At 42.0% G+C, this 20,382-nt stretch overlaps 1 protein-coding gene across 2 annotated transcripts in view; it reads left to right on the forward strand.

The window, feature by feature from the left end:
* Positions 1 to 2,175: 2,175 nt before the first annotated feature.
* The window catches only part of Myof (myoferlin), a 138,898-nt gene continuing 120,691 nt past the window's right edge, over positions 2,176 to 20,382 (forward strand). For both annotated transcript variants that reach the window (XM_020159709.2, XM_020159710.2), the window contains exon 1: positions 2,176 to 2,441. In XM_020159709.2, the coding sequence (XP_020015298.1) occupies positions 2,354 to 2,441 (88 nt within the window). In that variant the 5' untranslated portion in view covers positions 2,176 to 2,353. The remainder of the gene's footprint in view (positions 2,442 to 20,382) is intronic.

Raw genomic sequence — 20,382 nt, forward strand, 5'->3', positions numbered from 1 at the left:
ACTCTGATGAAATCTACAACAGACCCTCCAGTTGGGCAAATATGCAAAGATCTAACACTGAAAGTGTAGCAAGGACGGGGGGTGGGGGTGGGTGATGGGGACGGGGGCGGTGGGAGGGGGGACGGACAATGTTTCATCCACTGCTGTGTATGTATTCCACAGTACTCCACGGGGGGATGCAATTTGGAATTGCCTGGTCCTTAAGGGGTGAAGAAGGGCACACTCTCCGCTCCAGCAATTCCACCTGCAGGTTAGATCCTAAGTACATTCATACACGTTCGTATCAGAAAACACGTACATTCAAAACTCTGAAATAGCCACACACTCTGAAACAATCTCCTCAACGATAGAATGATTAATTCATGATGAAATGCCATAAAGAAAAAAGAATGAATAAAGTGGGCATTATGGGTGAACTTCACAACATAGTGTGGACAATTATAGCTAAACACAAAAGGATGCATGTTGTATGATGCCATTTCTATAAAGATTAGAACACATGAATGAATCCATGAATGTATGACATATGTATGTGTGTATGTAAAGTTCATAATATATTAAAAATATATAAAGGTCATACCCTTTGGGTAAATACAAACTGAAGAAAAGCAAAAAAAAAAAAATAGCAATAAAAATCAGCATAATGGTTATTTCTGACGAAAGAAGGAGGCTGTGACATATGGGGTGTCCCAAGGCTTCTGCAGTGCTGGCCATGTTCTCTGTCTTGACACTGAGGCTGGTCAAACTGTCACAGTAAAATGGAGAAAAAAACAAAAACAACAACAACAAAAAACACACAGCCAAATAAGCCAGTGGTTTATACCTGTAATCCCAGTTACTCAGGAGGCAGAGATCAGGAAGGATCTTGGTTTGAAGCCAGCCCTGGGCAAATAGTTCACGAGACCCTATCTCAAAAAAACCCATCACAAAGAAGGGCTGGAGGAGTAGCTCAAGCAGTAAGAGCACCTGCCTAGCAAGATTGAGGCCCTGAGTTCAAATCCCAGTGCCACCTGAAAAGAAAAAAAAACAAAACCAGCTAAACAAAATTGAAATAATGCCAATATTCCACTAAAACTCTCTATGTATCCACATATACAGCACCCACTGATTTGTCCCTTACTTTACATAGGACTTTGAGGAAACTCACGGAGACAAGTAAGCAAATGCTTCAATTTACAGATGTAACTTGCAGATGTAAGCAAACACTTGAGGAGTTGTACTTGCTTACAGATTGGTCTTCTTGGATATGTGCTCAGAAGCACAAAGAAGCCCTATGTTTCTTCATCCTCATGTTCAGGACTTTTTTTCTGAAACACAATGATATCCTGATTTAAAGCCAACTTGCATTAATGAGAATGTTATAAAAATAATAAATAAGCAAAAACTTCTGGCGTGAGTGTAATTTACTGCACACTTTCTGCCATATTTCACGTGACCAGGGTATCTGTTCTACAGATAAGGAAACCGAAGAAGAGAGTGGGGAAGAAAGGTGCTAAGGTGATGTAGCTCAAAGTGGTAAAGCAAGAACTCGCACTCAGGTCTGGCTGACCCTTACCCTCAGGTGTCCTCTTGTAATCCTAACCACTAGGTTTAAGGTACTATACATATTCAGCAAAAGCTCCAGGAACACTGGCTGAAGACTTTCAGCATTTTATAGTCCAGGGAATGTAGGATTCTCACTTTTGAAGGATTTTTGAATAAATCATGTTGTAAAGCAAGGCATCATTCCCCAAACACTGGTTTCTATAAACTCACGTATTCCAGTCCTGGATTGGGTTTACTTGAAATAAATTCAGTTATCCCTTTTCCATACGGTAGGGGGCGTCTTTTAGCCGCTTTTTAGAAGCTGCTGTAACTGGTGGCCGAGTGATTGTCTTCAACAGCAGAAGAAATGGAAAAGTAAATTTTTCAAAAACTCCGTGAAATTCAGAAAAAGAATGAACGATGTGATAGCAAAGCAATTAACTCGGTTTCATGAGTTACTTACTGCCAGGCAACAACATTTTCCTAACCTGCCTGCATTGATTAGCTCCAAATCCATTTTAGTTTCATTTGCTGCCCAAAGTCATTTTTCACTGATGTTTTGTACTTTCTCACTTCCACATTTCCTGAATTCGTAAGCTGGTGCCCGGGGCAGTGCGTAGACTCTGGGAGTCTGGGTATCAGTTTACACAGAGCCTTGGGTAAAAATGCCAGTGAGGTCCACCCACTTGCCTTCCCCTTCCCTCTTCCCTCTTCCCCTTCCCTCTTCCCTCTGCGGAGCCGGCCCTGCCTGCCGCCTTCCCTCCCGGCGCGAGGCCGAGCTGCAGCTCATCTTAGCTTCATTTGCTCAAACTTTCTTTAGCTAAGAGCCATGCTTCGAGTGATTGTGGAATCTGCCAGTAATATCCCTAAAACGAAATTTGGGAAACCGGATCCCATCGTTTCTGTTATTTTTAAGGGTAAGGAAAAGTTTTCTTTTTTTTCTGTAGCCCTTTCAGCTGCTTGGATCTCATTCTTTAAGTGTCTTCTTAGGTGACTGATAAAGCCCAGACTTGTCCTGCTTGGCTTTTGGGACCTGGGCAGGGTCAGTTCAGTGGGGAGGACTGATTGCTGGGCAGAGTATTAAATGTTACCCAGGGCTTTGAAACTAATTGAACGCCCTGACATCACGGCTTTGACAGTGTGATTTCTGTAAACTCTTGGGGGAAAACGTGTATTTTCATAATCTCTTAATTTCAGGTACCAAAAAAGTTTGTGTTGGTTTAAAATGAGTCTCAATAGTTTTGTATGCATTTTAAAATTTTCTCTGTCTATGAGAAACAGGTAAAGGAGGAAAAAGCAATTAAATTGTTGAAGGCACCATTACTCTAACATCCTGATGCTGCGGCTTTTATGGTCACTGGGCTTCTGGAAGCCAAGGTGAAGTTCTTAAGTTGAATTAATTTGCTTTCAAGTTCTTTTGTGTCTCTTCATTAGTTGTTTATCTCTAAGTAGTTGGGGTGGTTTTTGTATGTTTTGTAGCTTTTACTTGCTCTCTGAACAGCTTGTCTGCAGCTTATGAATCCGGTTATGTCTTGCTGGGTGACCTTGGGCAAATGACTTCATTGATCTCAGTTTTCTGCAAAACAGGAGAGGAATGATCTTTAAAAGATCCTCAAAATTCCAAGCAGTTATTTTTCTCTGACATTTCATTGTGATTGTAGCAGAGGGGGACAGGAATGGCCCGTGTGATGGCTTACTCCCAGGCAATGCAAGTGATTTCAGCTATGAAGTGGTGTGTCTACACCTGGATTTGGGGACTTCATCTGTTTTTTGTTTGTCCATGGGCAGTGATAAGATTGTCAGCTCACTTCTTGGCAGCGGGCGGGCAGGGATGAGGGGATGGCAGAGAGCGGTGCTGTGATAGGCACATGTTTCCTGACCACAACTTAGACCTTTCCCTCTTCCTCCAGGGACCTGATTACTTCTGTCTTAGAATTTCTGGGTAATCTAGCCTTTTCTCCTTTCTTGTGTACATTTTTTTTTTGGCAGTGGGGGGCGATGGGAGGTGTGAAACCAAAGCTGCTAAATGGCGTTTAGTTCAGAGAGAGAGAGAGAGAGAGAGAGAGAGAGAGAGAGAGAGAGATCTAGAGAGCAAGTTTGGATTCTTAAAGGATGATGTGGTTTAAAACTCAGATTATCATTCAGTCATGCTAAATCAGAGTTCATTTGCATTCATTAGCTTTAACTTTTTTTTTTTTCTTGAAGCAGTCTTGTAATGGGAACATAGCATGAAGGATTTGCACTATTTATCATTGGCATGTAAAGATGTAAAAATATATTGGGTTCAATCTGGTGATATTTGAGGCAAGTCATACAGATTATAAAGGAATTGGAAATAACACTATTAAGATCTCACTTATTTGTCTGTTCAATTATGCCTTAATTGAACATTTTAAATGGCTAAAAATAGAAGTCTATGATTATAAACGCTCAATTGAAGTGGAAAACTTCAATTAAATTGGCAGAGTCTATTCAAGCAACTACATTTTCTAAGTTATATGACTTTAGTTTCTTGTCTGATCTCCTTTGGTTGTCCAAAGGGAGTCATTCATTCATTCATTCATTCATTCATATAACAAGCAACCTGGCACAAGAGAGATCATTGAGCTCAGTCTGGGAACATCTGGACTCTAGCTGACATTACCTAAATATCTGATAACCCTGGCAAACCCAGATTTAATCACCTGTTCTCATACTTCTCTTGGAATGCAGGGGGCTGATCTTCTCTGGCTTTAAAGATCCTCTAATTTTCTAATTCTACCTGTTAAATGTAGGCTCTCAGCAAGACATGGAGGGCATTGCCGTAGATGGTAAGGGGTTATGGTAATGCATTTCTCTTGCCTTTCCACTGTGCCCCTCTGAATTTTGAGTTCTGCATAAAATTAAGTGACCTTATGTTCTGACAGAACTGAGGATGCTTGTACCATGACATTGCCCATCTGTGGGAACATGGGACAAAGCCAGACACACCTCACAGTCTGAAGTGGGGTAGAGAGTGACTTGGAAGATGTAAGTCATAACGGAAGATTGAGGCGGTGCCAATGAAAAGTCCCTGTGTTAACTGAAATGTGTAAACATTTTGCGTCTTGATTACATAAAACTGCAAGGCCAGATAGTAAGCAGCCTTTCTCAAACTGTAAGATGGCAGGGAGTGTGGCCAAGAGGAAGGTATGGGGATGGTGACACTTGTGTAGACATTGTAAGACTGTTCATTAACTTTCTGCTACTGTAATAGCATTTGAGATGATCAATTTACAAAGAGAAAGGGTTTATTTTGGCTCACAGTTTTGGAGGTTCAAGTCCTTGATTGGGCTGACCTAATGCCTTTATGCCTTTTGTAGAGTTGGTGGGATGGGATCACAAGTGTGTGGCAGGAGCAAACCTACTCACATCATGCCTAGAAAGAGAGAGAGAGAGAGAGAGAGAAACCAAGGTCTCACAACTCCTTCAAAAGCACACTCCCAAGGATTTATCTACTAGTAGACTCCACCTCTTAAATCTTCCACCACTTCCCAATAGCTCCACACTGGGAAACAAGCTTTTAACACGGGGGCCTTTGGGGGATACCCTTACCCAAACCATAGCAGAGACCACACTAGACTGCAGTTATACCAAGTTGGGGATATACTGTACTAATAGCCAACTGACTTAGATTGACCTCAGTCTTCTGTGTCCAGCCCCTTCTGAGGCTGACTGTGGATCACTCAGGACCTGCCTAGTATGAACCAGGAGGATTTGGGGATTACTGTCTACCTACAGCTCTTACTGATGGTTAGCAGTGCAGGAGAGGATAGTAAAAGCCACAAAGCTTACGTGAGTTTTCACTTCTTTGGGGTACACTGGGTTCCATGTGCCAGCTCCAAATGCTAAGTCCAGTGGTCCTGTGAGCTAGATGTGACCATTCTCCCTTGAGTTCCACACGGACAACCAGGTTGTGAAGCCAAATCCAGAAAGAATTCGATTACCCGGACCTCTGAGACCCTTTTCAACTCTAAGACATTATGATTCCCCAAAACGTACCAGTTTTTTATTTTCAAATTTTAATTAATTAATATACTTTAAAATAAAAAGTAATGTACATAAAATTAAATGAACTAACAATCTAAAAGACATTACACAATTAGAAAATGAAAATTCTCACCCCCACCCCCATTCCTATTCTTTCTGTGTCCACTTTTGAACCCAGGACCTCCTACTTCCTTTTGCACTATATTCGCTGCCTTTTGTGCTATATTCGCTGCCTTTTGTTTTTGTTTTGTTTTTGAGACGAGGTCTTACTAACTTTGCCAGGACTGGCCTTGAACTCATGATCCTACTGCCTCACCTTCTAAACAGTTGGGATTACACACACCATCATACCTTGTCATCCTCATCTCCACTCTTACTACCTAGGGATCACCACTCTGAACAATTTGATTTAGATCTTTCTCAGCCTTTTGCTATAGACACACAAGATGATCCAGTCACTCCACCTGCTACCTTATCATGTGTATCTTTGTGAATATGTGCATTTCTGAAGGACCGAGTGTGAGTGTGTGTGTGTGTGTGTGTGTGTGTGTGTGTGTGTGGTGTTTCCCTTTTCTTTTAAAGATGGTTTTGGTGAATGGATATGCCATGGATTTTCATTTTACCTTGACTCATCCCTTATTTTTGTACCGAAAATCTTGGAAAGGTTGGTCGAGAGAAACATTTTTATAGGCTTTTAAATTATTGCCTTCACAATGTGGCAATGTTATATTCATATGAAGTGTTGTCTCCTGGGGAATATCCTTGTCACCATTGTAACCTTATGATAGCATCCATTCCATCTACCAGAATTTTCTCTTGTTTCTCATCTCTCACAAATCTTTTCCCTCTGGAATGGGTTCTGCTATTGTCCAAATACTCACCAAATAATCACTAAGTTATTATTTTTCTAGATTCTTGTTATTTCATTTGGGCATGTTTTTGGAGTACAAGCCTAGATAATTTCTAGGACCCCTTTCAATTAGTGTAACAAACTGTAATTTTGAGCAAACCACTTCACCTCCCTAAGAATCCTTTCTTCTTCTTTCCAAAAATGGGGTTGTAATGGCTTTTCTGAAAGGGAATAAATCTGCAGAGATTTCCAAACACTGGGATTCATCAAGTAGAGTCTCGCCTGCTTTGAGCAAGAGCAATTTTGCTATTAGAAATTTGCAGTTTGATTTTCTTTTTCATTTGGGGACATTAACACTGTGAATATGTACATGCATACATACATACATACGTACATATATATATATATATATATATATATATATATATACACATGGGCATGATTTCATACTGCAAGCTGGTTTTTTTAACTTTTTGTTTTTTAAATACATATTTTTAAAGGACACATAGCAATTGTAGGTATTTATAAGATACAGTGCAGCATTCCAATACATGTACACTGCTGGGTGTGGTGGTGTACACCTTGGGAGGCAGAGGCGGGATGATCTCAAATTCAAGGCCAGACTAGACTACATAGTGAAACTCTGTCTCAAAATAAAAACCAAGAGCCAAAAAAAGTATGTATACTTTTTTTGATCATATCAAGGTAATTGGCATACCTATCACCTCAGACTTTTATTTTTTCTTGTTAAGAACATTCAAAATCCCAAGAATATTTTTTTAAAGATTCTTGTAAATGTAAGCACAAAAGCTTTGAGATTTCATTTAAAAATGGGGAAGTACGGTGGGAGAAAGGTCCCATTCACTGTGGGCTGTGAAGGTGAGTGGCCCACACCGGACCTTGGGTCACCCATGATGCATCATAGGAATAGGTCATAAGATTCCCACCCGCTTGGATAATGCCCACACCATGTGGCCACTGCAGTTAGAACCACAGTGTGTTGAGTTGACAAACACTCAGGAAGGCAAAAGTGTTTAATTTACTGAGTCATTCTTGACTTCCGGGAGAACCAGGCTTGGAGACTCACCACTGAAGGACAGTGGGTCCACCCTGTTGAAGCATGGGAATTGTCAAAGGTACATTTCCCAAAGGCACATTCTTTGGCTCTCAGTCATTTATAAAGCCACAATTTAAGTCTTTTAGAGATTAATTAACTTACTCCTTATTTGTCCTTTTCTGTTCCACAATGCATCTTACTTGTGCGCCCTCAGCCAGGGGTGTTAGCATGTTGTGGTTTAGACTTTTTTCTGATTATTGCTTTCTCCATCCCCCTACAATTGGGCCCTGTCAAGGAAACATGATATTTTGATAATTTTTGCAACACCTGACCCATTGTTGATGTTGAATATACACTGCCAGTGTCGAACATGGAAGCAAAGAGCTGGTGGGAGATTGGAGACAACTTGGTATAATAAAGTCATTCATTTTTAGTCCTAAAAGGGGCAACAGGAAGTTGATCAATTTGCCTTCAATCAAGCAGAATTATACTTAATAGCTTCTCAGGTGCTTTGTGAACTGAGGTTTGGCAAAGAGCCACTTCACACATTCCTGAACACTGAGCACAACCAGTCCCTAGCACCTGTTATCCAGACATGAATTGGTGTCTTGGACTTTTTGCATTCTTGTTCCTGGAAAGAAAAAATGTGAAGTTGCCAGTTTTGTGTTGAAAATTGCTATGTGAAATATCCACAGGTTATCAGACATATACTACTTAGAACACTATGATATGGTAGTGGACACCTTACCCACTGTGTACTTTCCATTGAACAGCAGCTCTCTTGAACAGGAGTGTACTTTGAGCACAGTTCTCACTCTGAAATAGCTGCAGGGTATCTGGAACCTTAAGCCTTATCTGCTAACTTCTTATTGGTCACAAGGGATAAAAACCCTGGGCTTTGAAGCCTGAACAGGCATTCCAGTTGCCACCTCATACTTTCTAATTGTTCATGAGCAAAGAAAATCTTCAGCTTCGGTGTTCTAAATCATACCTCCTGCCTTGCAGGGTTCTTTTGGATCAAATGGAAATACATGTGACATTTCACAGAGAAATTCCTATTTCCTTCCCTGTTTGATATGTGACTTTCATGGAGTCCTTTAGTGCATTAGACAGACCAACTGTTTAGAACACTTGAGCGAAATATAAACTAGAGTAGATACACAAAAGTTATGATGTAAGTGAAGGTAGAAGAGTGAAAAGCTCTGGGAAGAAAGGGTCATTTGATTTGGTCTTAAAGAATAAGAGGAAGTCAGAAAGAATGGGAAGAAAGGCATTCCCTGCTTTGGAACAGCACAAAAGGACCTTGGAGTAGTGAACTTGTGTGGTATGGTTAGGGATTGTAGTTTACACATGGGCCAGTGGGGAGCCACTAGGCAGCAATTGTGAGTGACAGGCTAATAGTAGTCAGGGAGAAGATAGAAGGTCTACTAGTTGAGATAAATGCTTTCCAAGGCAGAGGGAGCTCATTCCAGGGCTGCAATCAGCAGAAAGGAACTAATAATGACAGATGGTAAGGAAGCAGCCTAATGAACTTCAATCAATAAGGAAACCACAGAGTTGGGACCGTCTTCCTCACACAACAGTGTGAAATGGAACATCAGGCTGCTCTACTTCCACTCAGTATTTGCCCTATGGGGTGAGTGCAGGGCTGGGCCAGGTAACTCTGTAAAATGTCAGCTAAGGGCATTAGCCACCTGAGACAGGAGAGAGGGTGGCCATAAGTAGACAGAATAAAGACTTAGAAATTGGAAGTGATGTTTGAAAACAAATTCTGCTTTCTTCCTAAAGGTCAAATGGGGAATGTGTTGTCCACCAAGCTGAGATGTGGGTTTTGTTTACACATGAACTTTCTCTCCCTATGCCACGGTTTGCCCTGAAGGGTAAGGTGTTATGGTCAGGAATTATTTAATTGCAAGGAACAGGTATTCACTCAAACTTGCTCAAGGAAATCTTGGGTTTTTTTCTAAAGCTAGAGATTAACCTCCCAGATTTCAAATTATGTCTCTTGGTGGGGAGACATAATTTCTCTCTCTCTCACACACACTCGGTGTCTCTCTCTCTCTCTCTCTCTCTCTCTCTCTCTGAGACTGCAGACTCAGGCCTCAGTTTCTCCTCTCACATGGCAGTTAATAAATTTTGTATATTGACTACCTTAGTGAAACCTCTAGTGAGTTACCATCAGTGACTTGGTCTTAAGTCTACATCTAGCTGAGGCATTTGAGATAAAGATTCCAGTTAGCTCAGATTTGGTCAGATGTTCACCCCTGGTCCAAGCATCCAAAGGGCGTGGAAGGCCAGGGCAAGCAAAGTGGGTAGACCAGATGTGTCTACTGCATAGAGCGAGCTTTTGAGGACATAGAACATGAGCCCCTCAGCTCATTTCCTTCCAGCTTGGGGAATTAGATCTGTTCTATCTCATCTTTAATCTGTGATTTGACCTAACACCCCACATTAAAAAAAAAAAAGCCCCCTTCTTTCTGTGATCAACACAGTCTGTGGAAAGGGAAGACCTTTGCACAAGGCAATTTAAGTTTCACCCCTGATTTTATCACCAGGAGCTAAATATCTTAGAGTAACTATATCTTAATGTGTTTATATAAGAATGCATATGGCCACATTAAGTAAATAAGATTCCGTATGGATTACTATGTGTCAGGGTAGTAATCAGACACTTGCTGACCCCATACATGCTAATTTTGTGGTATTTGAATTTGAGCATTCATGGAAATATCTTCAGGAAAATGCATTCCTTTCTAAATGTAGGACATTGGTTGTTGGATTCAAAGGACAGAAAAACTTACAAATTAAGAATCAGACAACTGTGTTTCTGGGTCTTCATTTCCTTGTGTATAAAACGGGGAGAATAGCGTGCACCTCACAGAGGTATTATAAGGACGAGTGGTAATTAAATATCTAAAGCACTTAATTGCTGTCTGGCGATCTCATACTCGGGTCTCTTTCCCTGGCACCTGGCTCCTCACCTGGTGGGCAGCAGGTGTTCAATAACTAGTTACTGAATGAATGGTTCTGGGTCCTCCATTCATTTGGATCAGGGACTCACAGACTAGAAGGACCATATCTCTCCTCACAACTACAAAACTGATCTTAAACATGTAGGATCTAAGGGTTTTCATAGGCTGCTTGGGATCCATAACCTGGCACCTTAAAGAAAGCTGGAGGGCAGGGGAGCTCCGGATTATCTCTGGCCTTGAGCTTTGGCCTTATTAATGTCACAGAACCTTTCTGAAGATCCATTTCCCCGGCTGTGGAGTATGGGTAAAAACCTACCTCTGAAAGTCATAAAAATAAAATAAGATGGTGTATTTAAGGCACCTGGGCTTGAAATATATGTTTATCCTCATCCCACATCTTGAAGTCTGGCTCTCTTTGCACATGGCCAAATGAAAAATTACTGGGCTGGATTTGGGAATAAAGATAGGAAGTTTACAAAAAAAAAGTGAGAACAGCTAACACAGGGCCTGTAAGCACACCCGCAGAAGGTAAAGCCATGAGTCTGGAAAAGAGGTCTAGACTTGGTTCACATTGTGTCAAAACAGGTCAGTTTGGTGAAAACAAAACAGACTGTTTTATTAATATTTTTTCTTCATCTGGCAATCTTTGTGTGTGTGTGTATGTGTGCCTGTGTTATTTAGAGCAGCAGGACTTTCTATGATGTTGGAAATAGTCAAGCTCTGTCCTGTCCAATATGGCAGCCACTAGCCACACGTGATTACTATTTACTAAAATGTGGTAAGGGTGACTGTGCTGATTTAATTAATTTAAATATACATGACCACATGTGGTTACTGATGGCCTTCTGGAATAACACAGAAAATGGCAGATGCCACAAAGGCTGAGAATCCAGATGTCCCCTTACTAACTGTTGCCAGCACAACTACACCTCAATGGCCTGTGTATAACTAGAGAGGGCAATAGATGCTACCTCACACAGTTGTGAGAACTCACACAAGTGCAAGGAAACACACAGACTGGGCTCTGAGCCCTACTTGCTACCGAGGTTCTCCAGAAATTTGAACATGGATGGCCAAGAGCTTCTCACCCTACCACCACTTACTCAGTTCTTGCTCTGTGCAACTCTGTGTGTAGTGTTAGTCCTTGTTTCATTCTCAGGAGGGAGGTATTATTTCATTTTCATTTTACCTGTGGGGGAGTTAGGGTAGAGACAGGGCAAGGTTTAACCGGATACCAGATTGTCCCTGAGCAGCCCAGATGAGGGCTGGACCATCCACTGGATCAAGGGAAGGCTTCTGCCCTTCCATAGAAATTGAATTGTTCAACACTATGGGGTCATTTGGATCCATGCTGAAATAGGAAGAAAGTGTACTGAGAACAAAAGATAGGAAGGAAGGGAAGGAGGGTGGGAGGAAGGAAGGAAGGAAGGGAGGAAGGAAGGGAGGAAGGGAGGAAGGCTGGGAGGAAGGGGAAGAAAAAAAAAGGAAAAGAAAAGAAAAGAAAAACAAAAACAAAATCCAGCCCTTTAGGCTGAGCCTCCCACAGGCAAATGAAAACCTTTATGGTACAATGTGACTCAGAGGCCCAGAGGTGACATAGCTTAAAGAGAATCAGTTCCAAAAATAATCAAGTTTGGGCCATTTTATTAACAGTAACTAAAACCCTCTGTACATAAAGTATTAAAAATCTCACATTTAACTGGCAGGGTGAGGCTCTGCTTCATGTCACCTCCCTTTCCTGGTTTCTTAAACTTCATTGTTTTCATTATAGTAGTGAAGCTTATAAATTGTAAAAATTTTCTTTCCTCTATTTTTCTTTCTTTTGACAAATAATGTAAAAAGTTGTGTTTCTGTTTATCCTTCTTCACTGCCTGGACATTCCCTGCCTCTCTCCCCTCTTTCTGTTGCTGCTGCTTCCTCTTTGCAAACACAACTCCAACAAGTATGGATGGGCTGGGTGAGGTGGTTTACATCTGTAGTCCCAGTATTTGAGAAACAGAGATAAGGAGGATCAAGGTTCAAGGCCATCCAGCACAATAAGTTAATAAGACCCCATCTTTACAGTTAGCCAGGCATGAGGGCACATGCCTGTCATATTACCTACTCAGAAGGCACAGGTAAAAGGATTGTGGTCCAAGGCCAGCTTTGGCAAAAACTCTAGACCATATCTGAAAAATAACTAAAGCAAAAAGTTCTGGGTGTGGCTCAAGTGGTAGACTGTCTGTCTAGCAATCTTGAGGCCCAGAGTCCAAACCCCAATATCAACCCTCTCCAAAAAAAAAGGAAGTGTGGATGGAGAATTGCTCTGCCAGGCGGTGTGCCAGCTCTTGAATAGGGTGGCAAGCAAGCCAGGTTTGGACCCTGCCCACAAGAAGCTTCTAGCTTAAGCTGTAAATAGAGGCAGAGTTTGATGAATTAAGAGGACAATGCTGGCTGGGTAACAATGGCTCACACCTGTATTCCTAACTACTTGGGAGGCTGAAATCGGAGCATCGACAGCCTAGGCAAATAGTTCACAAGACCCTTTCTCCAAAATAGCCCGAACAAAATGAACTGGAACTGGAGGTGTAGCTCAAGTGGTAGAGCACCTGCTTTGCAAGCACAAAGCCCTGAGTTCTAAATCCTAGTCCCACAATGCATTTCAAGTGTTACTTGCAGATTTTATCAGTGATGAGAGCTTGCCAGCTGCCAAGTGCCTTGCTGAGTGCTTCACATATATTTACTTATTTATCTTAATTTGCCCATTTATTTTCTCACCAAAATAAATAGGAAGTCTTTTAGAACTGGAGAAATTGAGTCTTGGGTAGTAAGTCAAATACCTTGCTGAAGGTCCCCCGGCAGGTTTCAGGTGAGCTGTGACTGTAACACCCACCCACTGCTGAGGTTCTAACTCCCCTGTGTTGTCTCTTAAGCAGTGCTGGGTTTTTGTTCTTGGCCATATTTGCACTCTCCTACTCATTGTATGCCTGGGGCTCTATTCCTTACAAGGGAGGACAATACCCCTTTTACTGTCAGGGTTCTCTCACTTGCCCACTGTACTTTCTTGGGAAAATTAGTCCTGGGACATCTGTCCAGACCAGTGTGAGGGCCTGGGGCGTTGGTGCCTTTGGGCTGGGCAAGTCTGGCCTCCAAGGCCTTATCTGGGGCTCTCACTGCTCCAGGTTACCATGGAATCCTCGGCATACCAGATGGCTTCCCATTTGTGACATTCCTTGGGAAGCGGCCCCTCCCAGAGCACTTACAGTGTAGAAATCCTTTCTTGGGCTTGGTCTTATTTGTTCTTCACAACACTAGGAGGTTCTGAAGGCAGGATATTGAGACTCAGAGAGATCAAGGGAAGCCAAAGCTGTGCAGCCAGGAAGAGGCAGGGAAGGTACAGAATCTGGGTCTATAGGCCCATGCGTTTTCCTGCCTCTTATTGCATGGCTGGGGTTTTTTTGTGCATACCATCTCTCTTGCTTTAATTCTACCCTCTGACCCTGTCCCGGGCTTCTGTCCCTCTCCTAGGCCCCACAGACAAACAACAGACCCACACACTCCCTGCTGTCCCTCAGGTCTGCAGGAAGCCACCAGAGAGCCATTTGCAGCATAGGAAGGAGAGCTGAGAAGAGTGGGTTAAAATTGCTGGCAATGGCAAAAATCCTGTTTAAAGAATTTATTAATTATGACATGAGAATTTGTTAGAAGTGGGACACCAGGATCCGAGGTCCAGGGTAGATTTAGCCAGTCAGTTTTCGTCTAGGAGGGAAAAGATCTAATTATCATGATCTTGAGTCTGTGCTTTGCGTGTGTTTTCAAAACTCTCTCTGAGGCTGTTTTATTTTCTCTTGACACTGGAGCCTCCTTCTGCTTGTCTGCTGGAAGCAGTGGCCACTTCTGGTCCCAACTCAACACATAGTAACATCTGCTATGTCCTGGCATTCTCATGCTTTCTCAGTTGATCCTAGCTGCCTCTCTGCCAGGTGGGCTTTTAAACCCACTTTGATAGGATGCTCAAACCATTAGAGGCCCTGAAGTTCCCATCTCCTCAGCTGGGGAGGAAGTGAATTTGTGGAAGCCCAACCTTAATTTATCCTCTAGCAAATTTGTCTCAGAAACATACTAGCCAGAAGCCAGAGTGGTTAAAAGGTTCAGGATCCAGAATACTGGCTTTCAAATTTTGGCTTTGTTTCTTACTAGCAGGTGTCCTGGATGTGATATGTTGAAAAAAAGGATAATAATCAGGACAGGTAACATCTGACAAGAGCCCCTAGAAGATGTGTCTGGTGGATCATAAGTCCTATATATGGTAGCTATTATTCCTGGCATTAGGTATCAATTTTGATTAATGAAGAAATGTAGGATAGGGAGAGTTGGAGGAAATAGCCCAAGGTCACACAACTGGTAAGGGATGAAAAAGTCACAGGTTGCCTGACCCACTCAGCCTGCAATGGAAGCCTGAAGCACAGATTTGGAAATGAAGTAGGCTTAGGGCTGAAAGCTGTTCAGTCCTTCTCATAGCAGGAAAGTCAGTTAACATGACTGAACCTGTTTCCTCATCCCCAAAATGGGCATACTAGTCCCTCCCTTTTAAGGCTTAGATGTGGAATACTGAAAGTGGCCAGCACAGAGTGGACACTCACGTATGAAATCAACACCAAAGCAGCCAGCTCGGGTGCTTGGCCCACCTGGACTCCACCTGAGCCCTGGCAGTTGACAAAGCTGGGATACAACCACTCCCCAGGGTTAGCATTTAGGGAGGAGCTTCTGTGAGTCTTTCAGATTGACAGGCTTCATTCAGGACAGTTTCCTGGGAGGACTGAGGTTTGAGTCAGGAACTTGCACGCCTGAAATGGCATCTCAGAGGCCAGTGGGGCACAGGGCACAGAAAGGGAGCAGGACCCCAACTGCCTCTGCCTGGGCGTTCCCGTTGGTCAGAGTTATCACCTCACCGGCTGTTTCAGAAATGCACAAACAGCCTTTCTTTGTATCCCTCTTGCCACTTAGCCCACAGGCTTTGCTCCTGGAACCCGTTTGGCAACATCTTTCTGAAGCATTGCGTCAGTGGGGGTTGGAAAGCATTAAGTCAGACACTCCTCTAAAGAGGTCCCCTGGATGGTCTCTGTGCTCCCCTGGGCCTCTTTAAAGTCTGGGGGGCTGAGGAGTCTCCTGCCAGCCCTTCCCAATGACATCTCTGGCCCCTGGTTATGTGGAATTATCCTCATCCTGGAGGTTGCCAGGGAGGACAGTCACTGATCACATGCCAGCTGCCCCAGGTGGCCTCAGAGTCTGGAATGAAGCCATGTGGGAGAGTTAGTTATGCCAGCAGGGTTGCCCCAGCCTCAGGGAGCATTTCCTGTGCTCACTGGGGCCGTGCCCCTCCCGGCTCCACAGACTGGGAACGCCCTGGGACAGGCAAAGGGGAGCTGCTCTAGTTCCATTGTAAGAAATAATCTAATAGCTTCTGTTTATTTAGTGCTTACTCTGTGCTGAGCACTTTGTATTCAGTTCTCATATAATCATCAAAGCAACCCTTCTTATAATACTTGTGTGAACTTTTGTGTTCAAGTCATTCGAATCATGGAGAAACTATGTAATAAGCACTCTGGGAGAAATAACAATGATAATCAAATACAGTTCTGGCCTACAAGTAGTCACTGTCTAGTTTTAATCCCCCAACTTTGGAAACTGCTCTGTGTCTAGACAAAAGACAGGGTTCGAATCCCAGCTCTACCACTTTCTAGCTGGGTGATCTTGGATAAGTTGCTGAACCAATCTGTGTCTTAGTTTCCTCCTTTATAATCGGAGTAATAATAATGGAACATACCTCCTAGAGTATTGTGAAGATAACTCACAGGAAGCACTAAGAAGAGTAAGTGGTTCAGAGCACTTAATATTCCCCATGCTCCCCATGTTGGATGGGCTTCAGGGGGTCTGTGAAATTTTAGCAAAATAATGAATGAATTTGTGTGTGACTTCATTTCTCAGAAGAAAGGGGCCTTGACCTAGGGATCCAGAAACTTTTGAATAGAAGTTCAAGTTTATATGCATGACTGAACCTAGAGATCTCGTTGATCTATTCTGCTTGCTTGGGAGGGCTGTGTGAACAACACCCCCACTTCTCATGGGGCCACTTCAGAAAGACACAGCAGTCTAACCGTTCAGGACTTGGGGAGCTTCCACAGACTCATGGGCCACTGAACCTGAAGGGAAATTTAGGGCCTATCTCACTTAAATTTATCAGCAGACACAGGAGAACACTGAGCTGGAGGGATTGAGCCAAGATCTTCCCAAGATAGTAGCTTTTATCTTTTTTTTTTTTTTTTGATCAATCACATTTTATTACTTAGGTTTCTGCAGATTCTTAAGTTCTTGTAGTCAAACATCTGTCCCAATAAGCATTTCAAGTCTGCTTAGAAACACACACATTTCTCTCTAAAGAATTTTGGAGCCAGATTATAATATAACGAACTTTTTATGTTTTTATAATATGTTAATTCAATAACATATATAGTAAAAGTTAACAGTATATTATAGTAAGTCTTTCCTTATCAGTAATTACTTTACATGTAAATAAACTACCCAAATTAAAAGACCTACATTTGCTGAATGGAATTTTTTAAAAAAGATATTCAACTATATGCTGTCTGTAAGAGATCTAAGATCACTCTAAAGATATATCTGGAAAAAAAAAAATTCAGGCTAAAAGCAAAAGGATGAAATCAGATATTCCAAGCAAATGGCAACCAAAAAAGACAGGAATGGGCATAAATTTTGTATCTGACTACATAAACATTAAGTCAAAAGTTGTCAAAAGAGTCCAAGAAGGATAAGATAAATCACCTCTCCAGGAAGAAATATTAATTATAAAAGATTATGCACCTGACATCGGAGCTCTAAACTATATAAAGTAAACACTACAAAACTGAAGGGTTAAATAGTACAATAATAAGCAACTTCAATACCCTACTTTCAATAATAGAATAATCAAAAAGAAGGTCAATAAAGAAACACAGGATATGAACAGCACTGTAGAGCACTTGGATGTAACAGACATTATACAGGTATTTTCCATTACAGTTATACCAGAACACACATTCTTCTTAAGTACATATGGAATATTCTCCAGGATATATCATGTTAGGCCACAAAAAAGTCTTAACATATTTAAGAAGATTTAAATCACACAAGGTATCTTTTCTTACCACAATAGAATGAACCTGGAAATTGATAGTACATGGAAAATTGGCAAATCTACAATTTATCAAAATTAAACATTTTTCTTAAACAATAATGGATCAAAGAAAAAGCCATGAAAGAAAATAAAAATTGTCTTGAAAGGTGGACATGGTGGTACATGCTTGCAATCCCAGTACTTAGGAGACTGAGGCAGGAGGATTGTGAGTTCTAGGCCAGCCTGAGCGGCACAATGAGAGATTTTTGTCTCAAAAAAAAAATTCTGAGATGAAACCATACAAAAATATAACCTATCAAAAATTAAGGGATGCAGTGAATGCAGTACAAAAAGTATACCTTAATAGTAGTGAACACTTACCTATAAAAGAACTATGTCAAATAAATAACCTAACATTACATTTTAAGGAATTAGAAAAAGAACAGACTAAACCCCAAATTAATAGAAAGAAGGAAATTATGAAGATTAGAACAGAGATATATTAAATAAACAGGAATAAACAACACAATTAACTGCTGTTCTGTTTTTTTTTTGTAAAACCAAAATTGATAAACCCTTAGCTAGATTAACAAACTGCACAAATGTACTCTCAATTATTGCACCTAAAAAGGATTTTCCTCAATCTAGGCTATTTCCAAGAAACACAGTAGCTTTTAAAATGGAGAATTCACTGATTTAAAAGTTGGTCAGAAGAGCTGGACCAGCATCTGTATTTTTTTTTTTTTTTTTGGTGGGGGAGGGAAGGGACTTAAACTCAGGGTTTCAACATTTGTAAGACAGGCACTCTACTACTTGAGCCATCCCTCTAGCCCTTTTCGCGCTGGTTATTTTGGAGGTAGGATCTGGCTTTTGACCTGGGCTGGCCTGCAACACAATCCTCCTAGTTTAAGCTTTCTACTGTAACTGGTATGGCAGGCACACAAGCCACTACATCTAGCTTATTGGTTCAGTTGACATGTCACTAACGGGCTGGCCTCAAACCACAATCCTCCCGACCTCAGCCTCCCAAGTAGCTAGGATCAGAGGCATTAGCCACCACTGCCCAGCCAGCACCAATCCTTTTCACTGCAAGATTATTAGGCTCAATGAGATGTTGTATATTTGGAAGTGTTTAAAAATATGTTACTATTATAGGTGTTACTTTTACTGATTCAATAAGTCATTGCTCCAGAGAACCAATAGGATATGTAAGTGTGTATGTCTGCATGGGGCAGTTGGGGGGGCAGTTACTTCAAGGAATTAGCTCATATGATTGTAGGCACTGGCAGGTCTAAGGTTTGTGCCCAGATCAGCAGGCTGATGAGTTGGGAGAGTGTTGGTGCTACACTCTTGGGTCTGAAACCTGTGGACCAGGCCAACAGACTGGAAGGTCAGGCAGGATTTTTGTGTTATGGCCTAAGAGCAAAATTTTTCCGCTGGGAAGCTTCAGTTTCTAGTTTTAAGGTATTCTTTGACTGTTTGGATGAGGCCCACCTATATGATGGAAGGTAACTCTACTTGGAGTCAATGAATTGTAAAACACGAACCCCATCTACACATCATAGCTGACCATTGCACAGGCAAAACAAGCTAGTCTTAGGAGTTCCAGAGTCTACTGGGTCTTTTCCACCAGGGTATGGCACACTGTCTCATTGGTGAGCAGCAAAGGAAATGTTTCTGTGAAGAAGACAAGTGGTTGTTCAGGTCTCTGGGGACTGAGGCTGGCACCTGGGTTAAGGACTGTAGTGGTGACCTTCACCAAACTGCGCCAGGGGCAGGCGTAGCTAATCAGAAAAAAGGAAATGGCCCAAAGAATGCCTTCGATTGTGGTCCAAATTTATAGTAGTCCAACGGATTTGAGTCAGTTATGAAAGCACTTAGTTCCTTTCCATAGGAAGGAACAGTCATCTCAATAAAAGGTGGGGGGAGGGTACACTAGGTGCTGTGGAGAAAGGAGAGGGAGTTTCCTGTCATTTAAGCTGATGTTTGGTGCCTGCAACTTTGACCTTCTATTTTTTTTAAAAAAAGAAATAATTGGATAACATAAACATCAACTGTGGAGGCTGATAAGAATTTATCTACTTTTTTTTTTCCCACCTTTGGCTGACATGTTTATACCTGAGAAAAGGATTCCAGTAAAATATAATATATTCACATTTTGATACAAATTGGAGCCTTCTCCTTGAAGAGATGAAGCTGTGTTTATTTAGAAGAGCGGGGACTAATGCTAGCACTTCCTTTTTCTTATTAGCTAGGGAGAGAGGAGGCTGGAGGCCTTAAATGTAAGGGCTCAGAGGTTGAGTAGACCTGGTGAGAGGGCTTCCTCCTAGCTCTGTGATTTTGGGCAAGTTACCTAACAGTTCTAGGCTCACTGTTTATCTGCAAGCTGCAGATAACAGTGCCCACTCCAAAGGCCAGTAAGGAGGAATGGATGACATGTCCCGTAAAGGCTTAGCAATGCCTGGCTCACAGGAGCACCCCCTAGATGGTACCCTCTTTAGCATCACCATCACCAGCCCAGTGCCTGGAGCTACAGGAAGTTCCTCTCCAGTAGCTCCACCTGGTCTGTGGTCAGCCGGCTTCTCCTTGGACTCCCTTCTCCCTTTTATTCTCAACTGGATCATGTGTTCAGGGCCATGTATGGAACAATTGTTTGGCAACTTGGTTTTCCTCATTGGATTATGAAATTCTAGAAGTTCTAAAGACTGGTTTCTAATACCATCTTCCCTTACCTAAGTGACTAGTATCAGCTGAGTGAAGTTTAGCCTGATTACAGTGCTCCATGGTGTGACCATAACCTTCCCACACAGCTCCCTAC

This window comes from Castor canadensis, chromosome 7 (assembly GCF_047511655.1).
Source record: "Castor canadensis chromosome 7, mCasCan1.hap1v2, whole genome shotgun sequence".
Taxonomy (NCBI): Eukaryota; Metazoa; Chordata; class Mammalia; order Rodentia; family Castoridae; genus Castor; species Castor canadensis.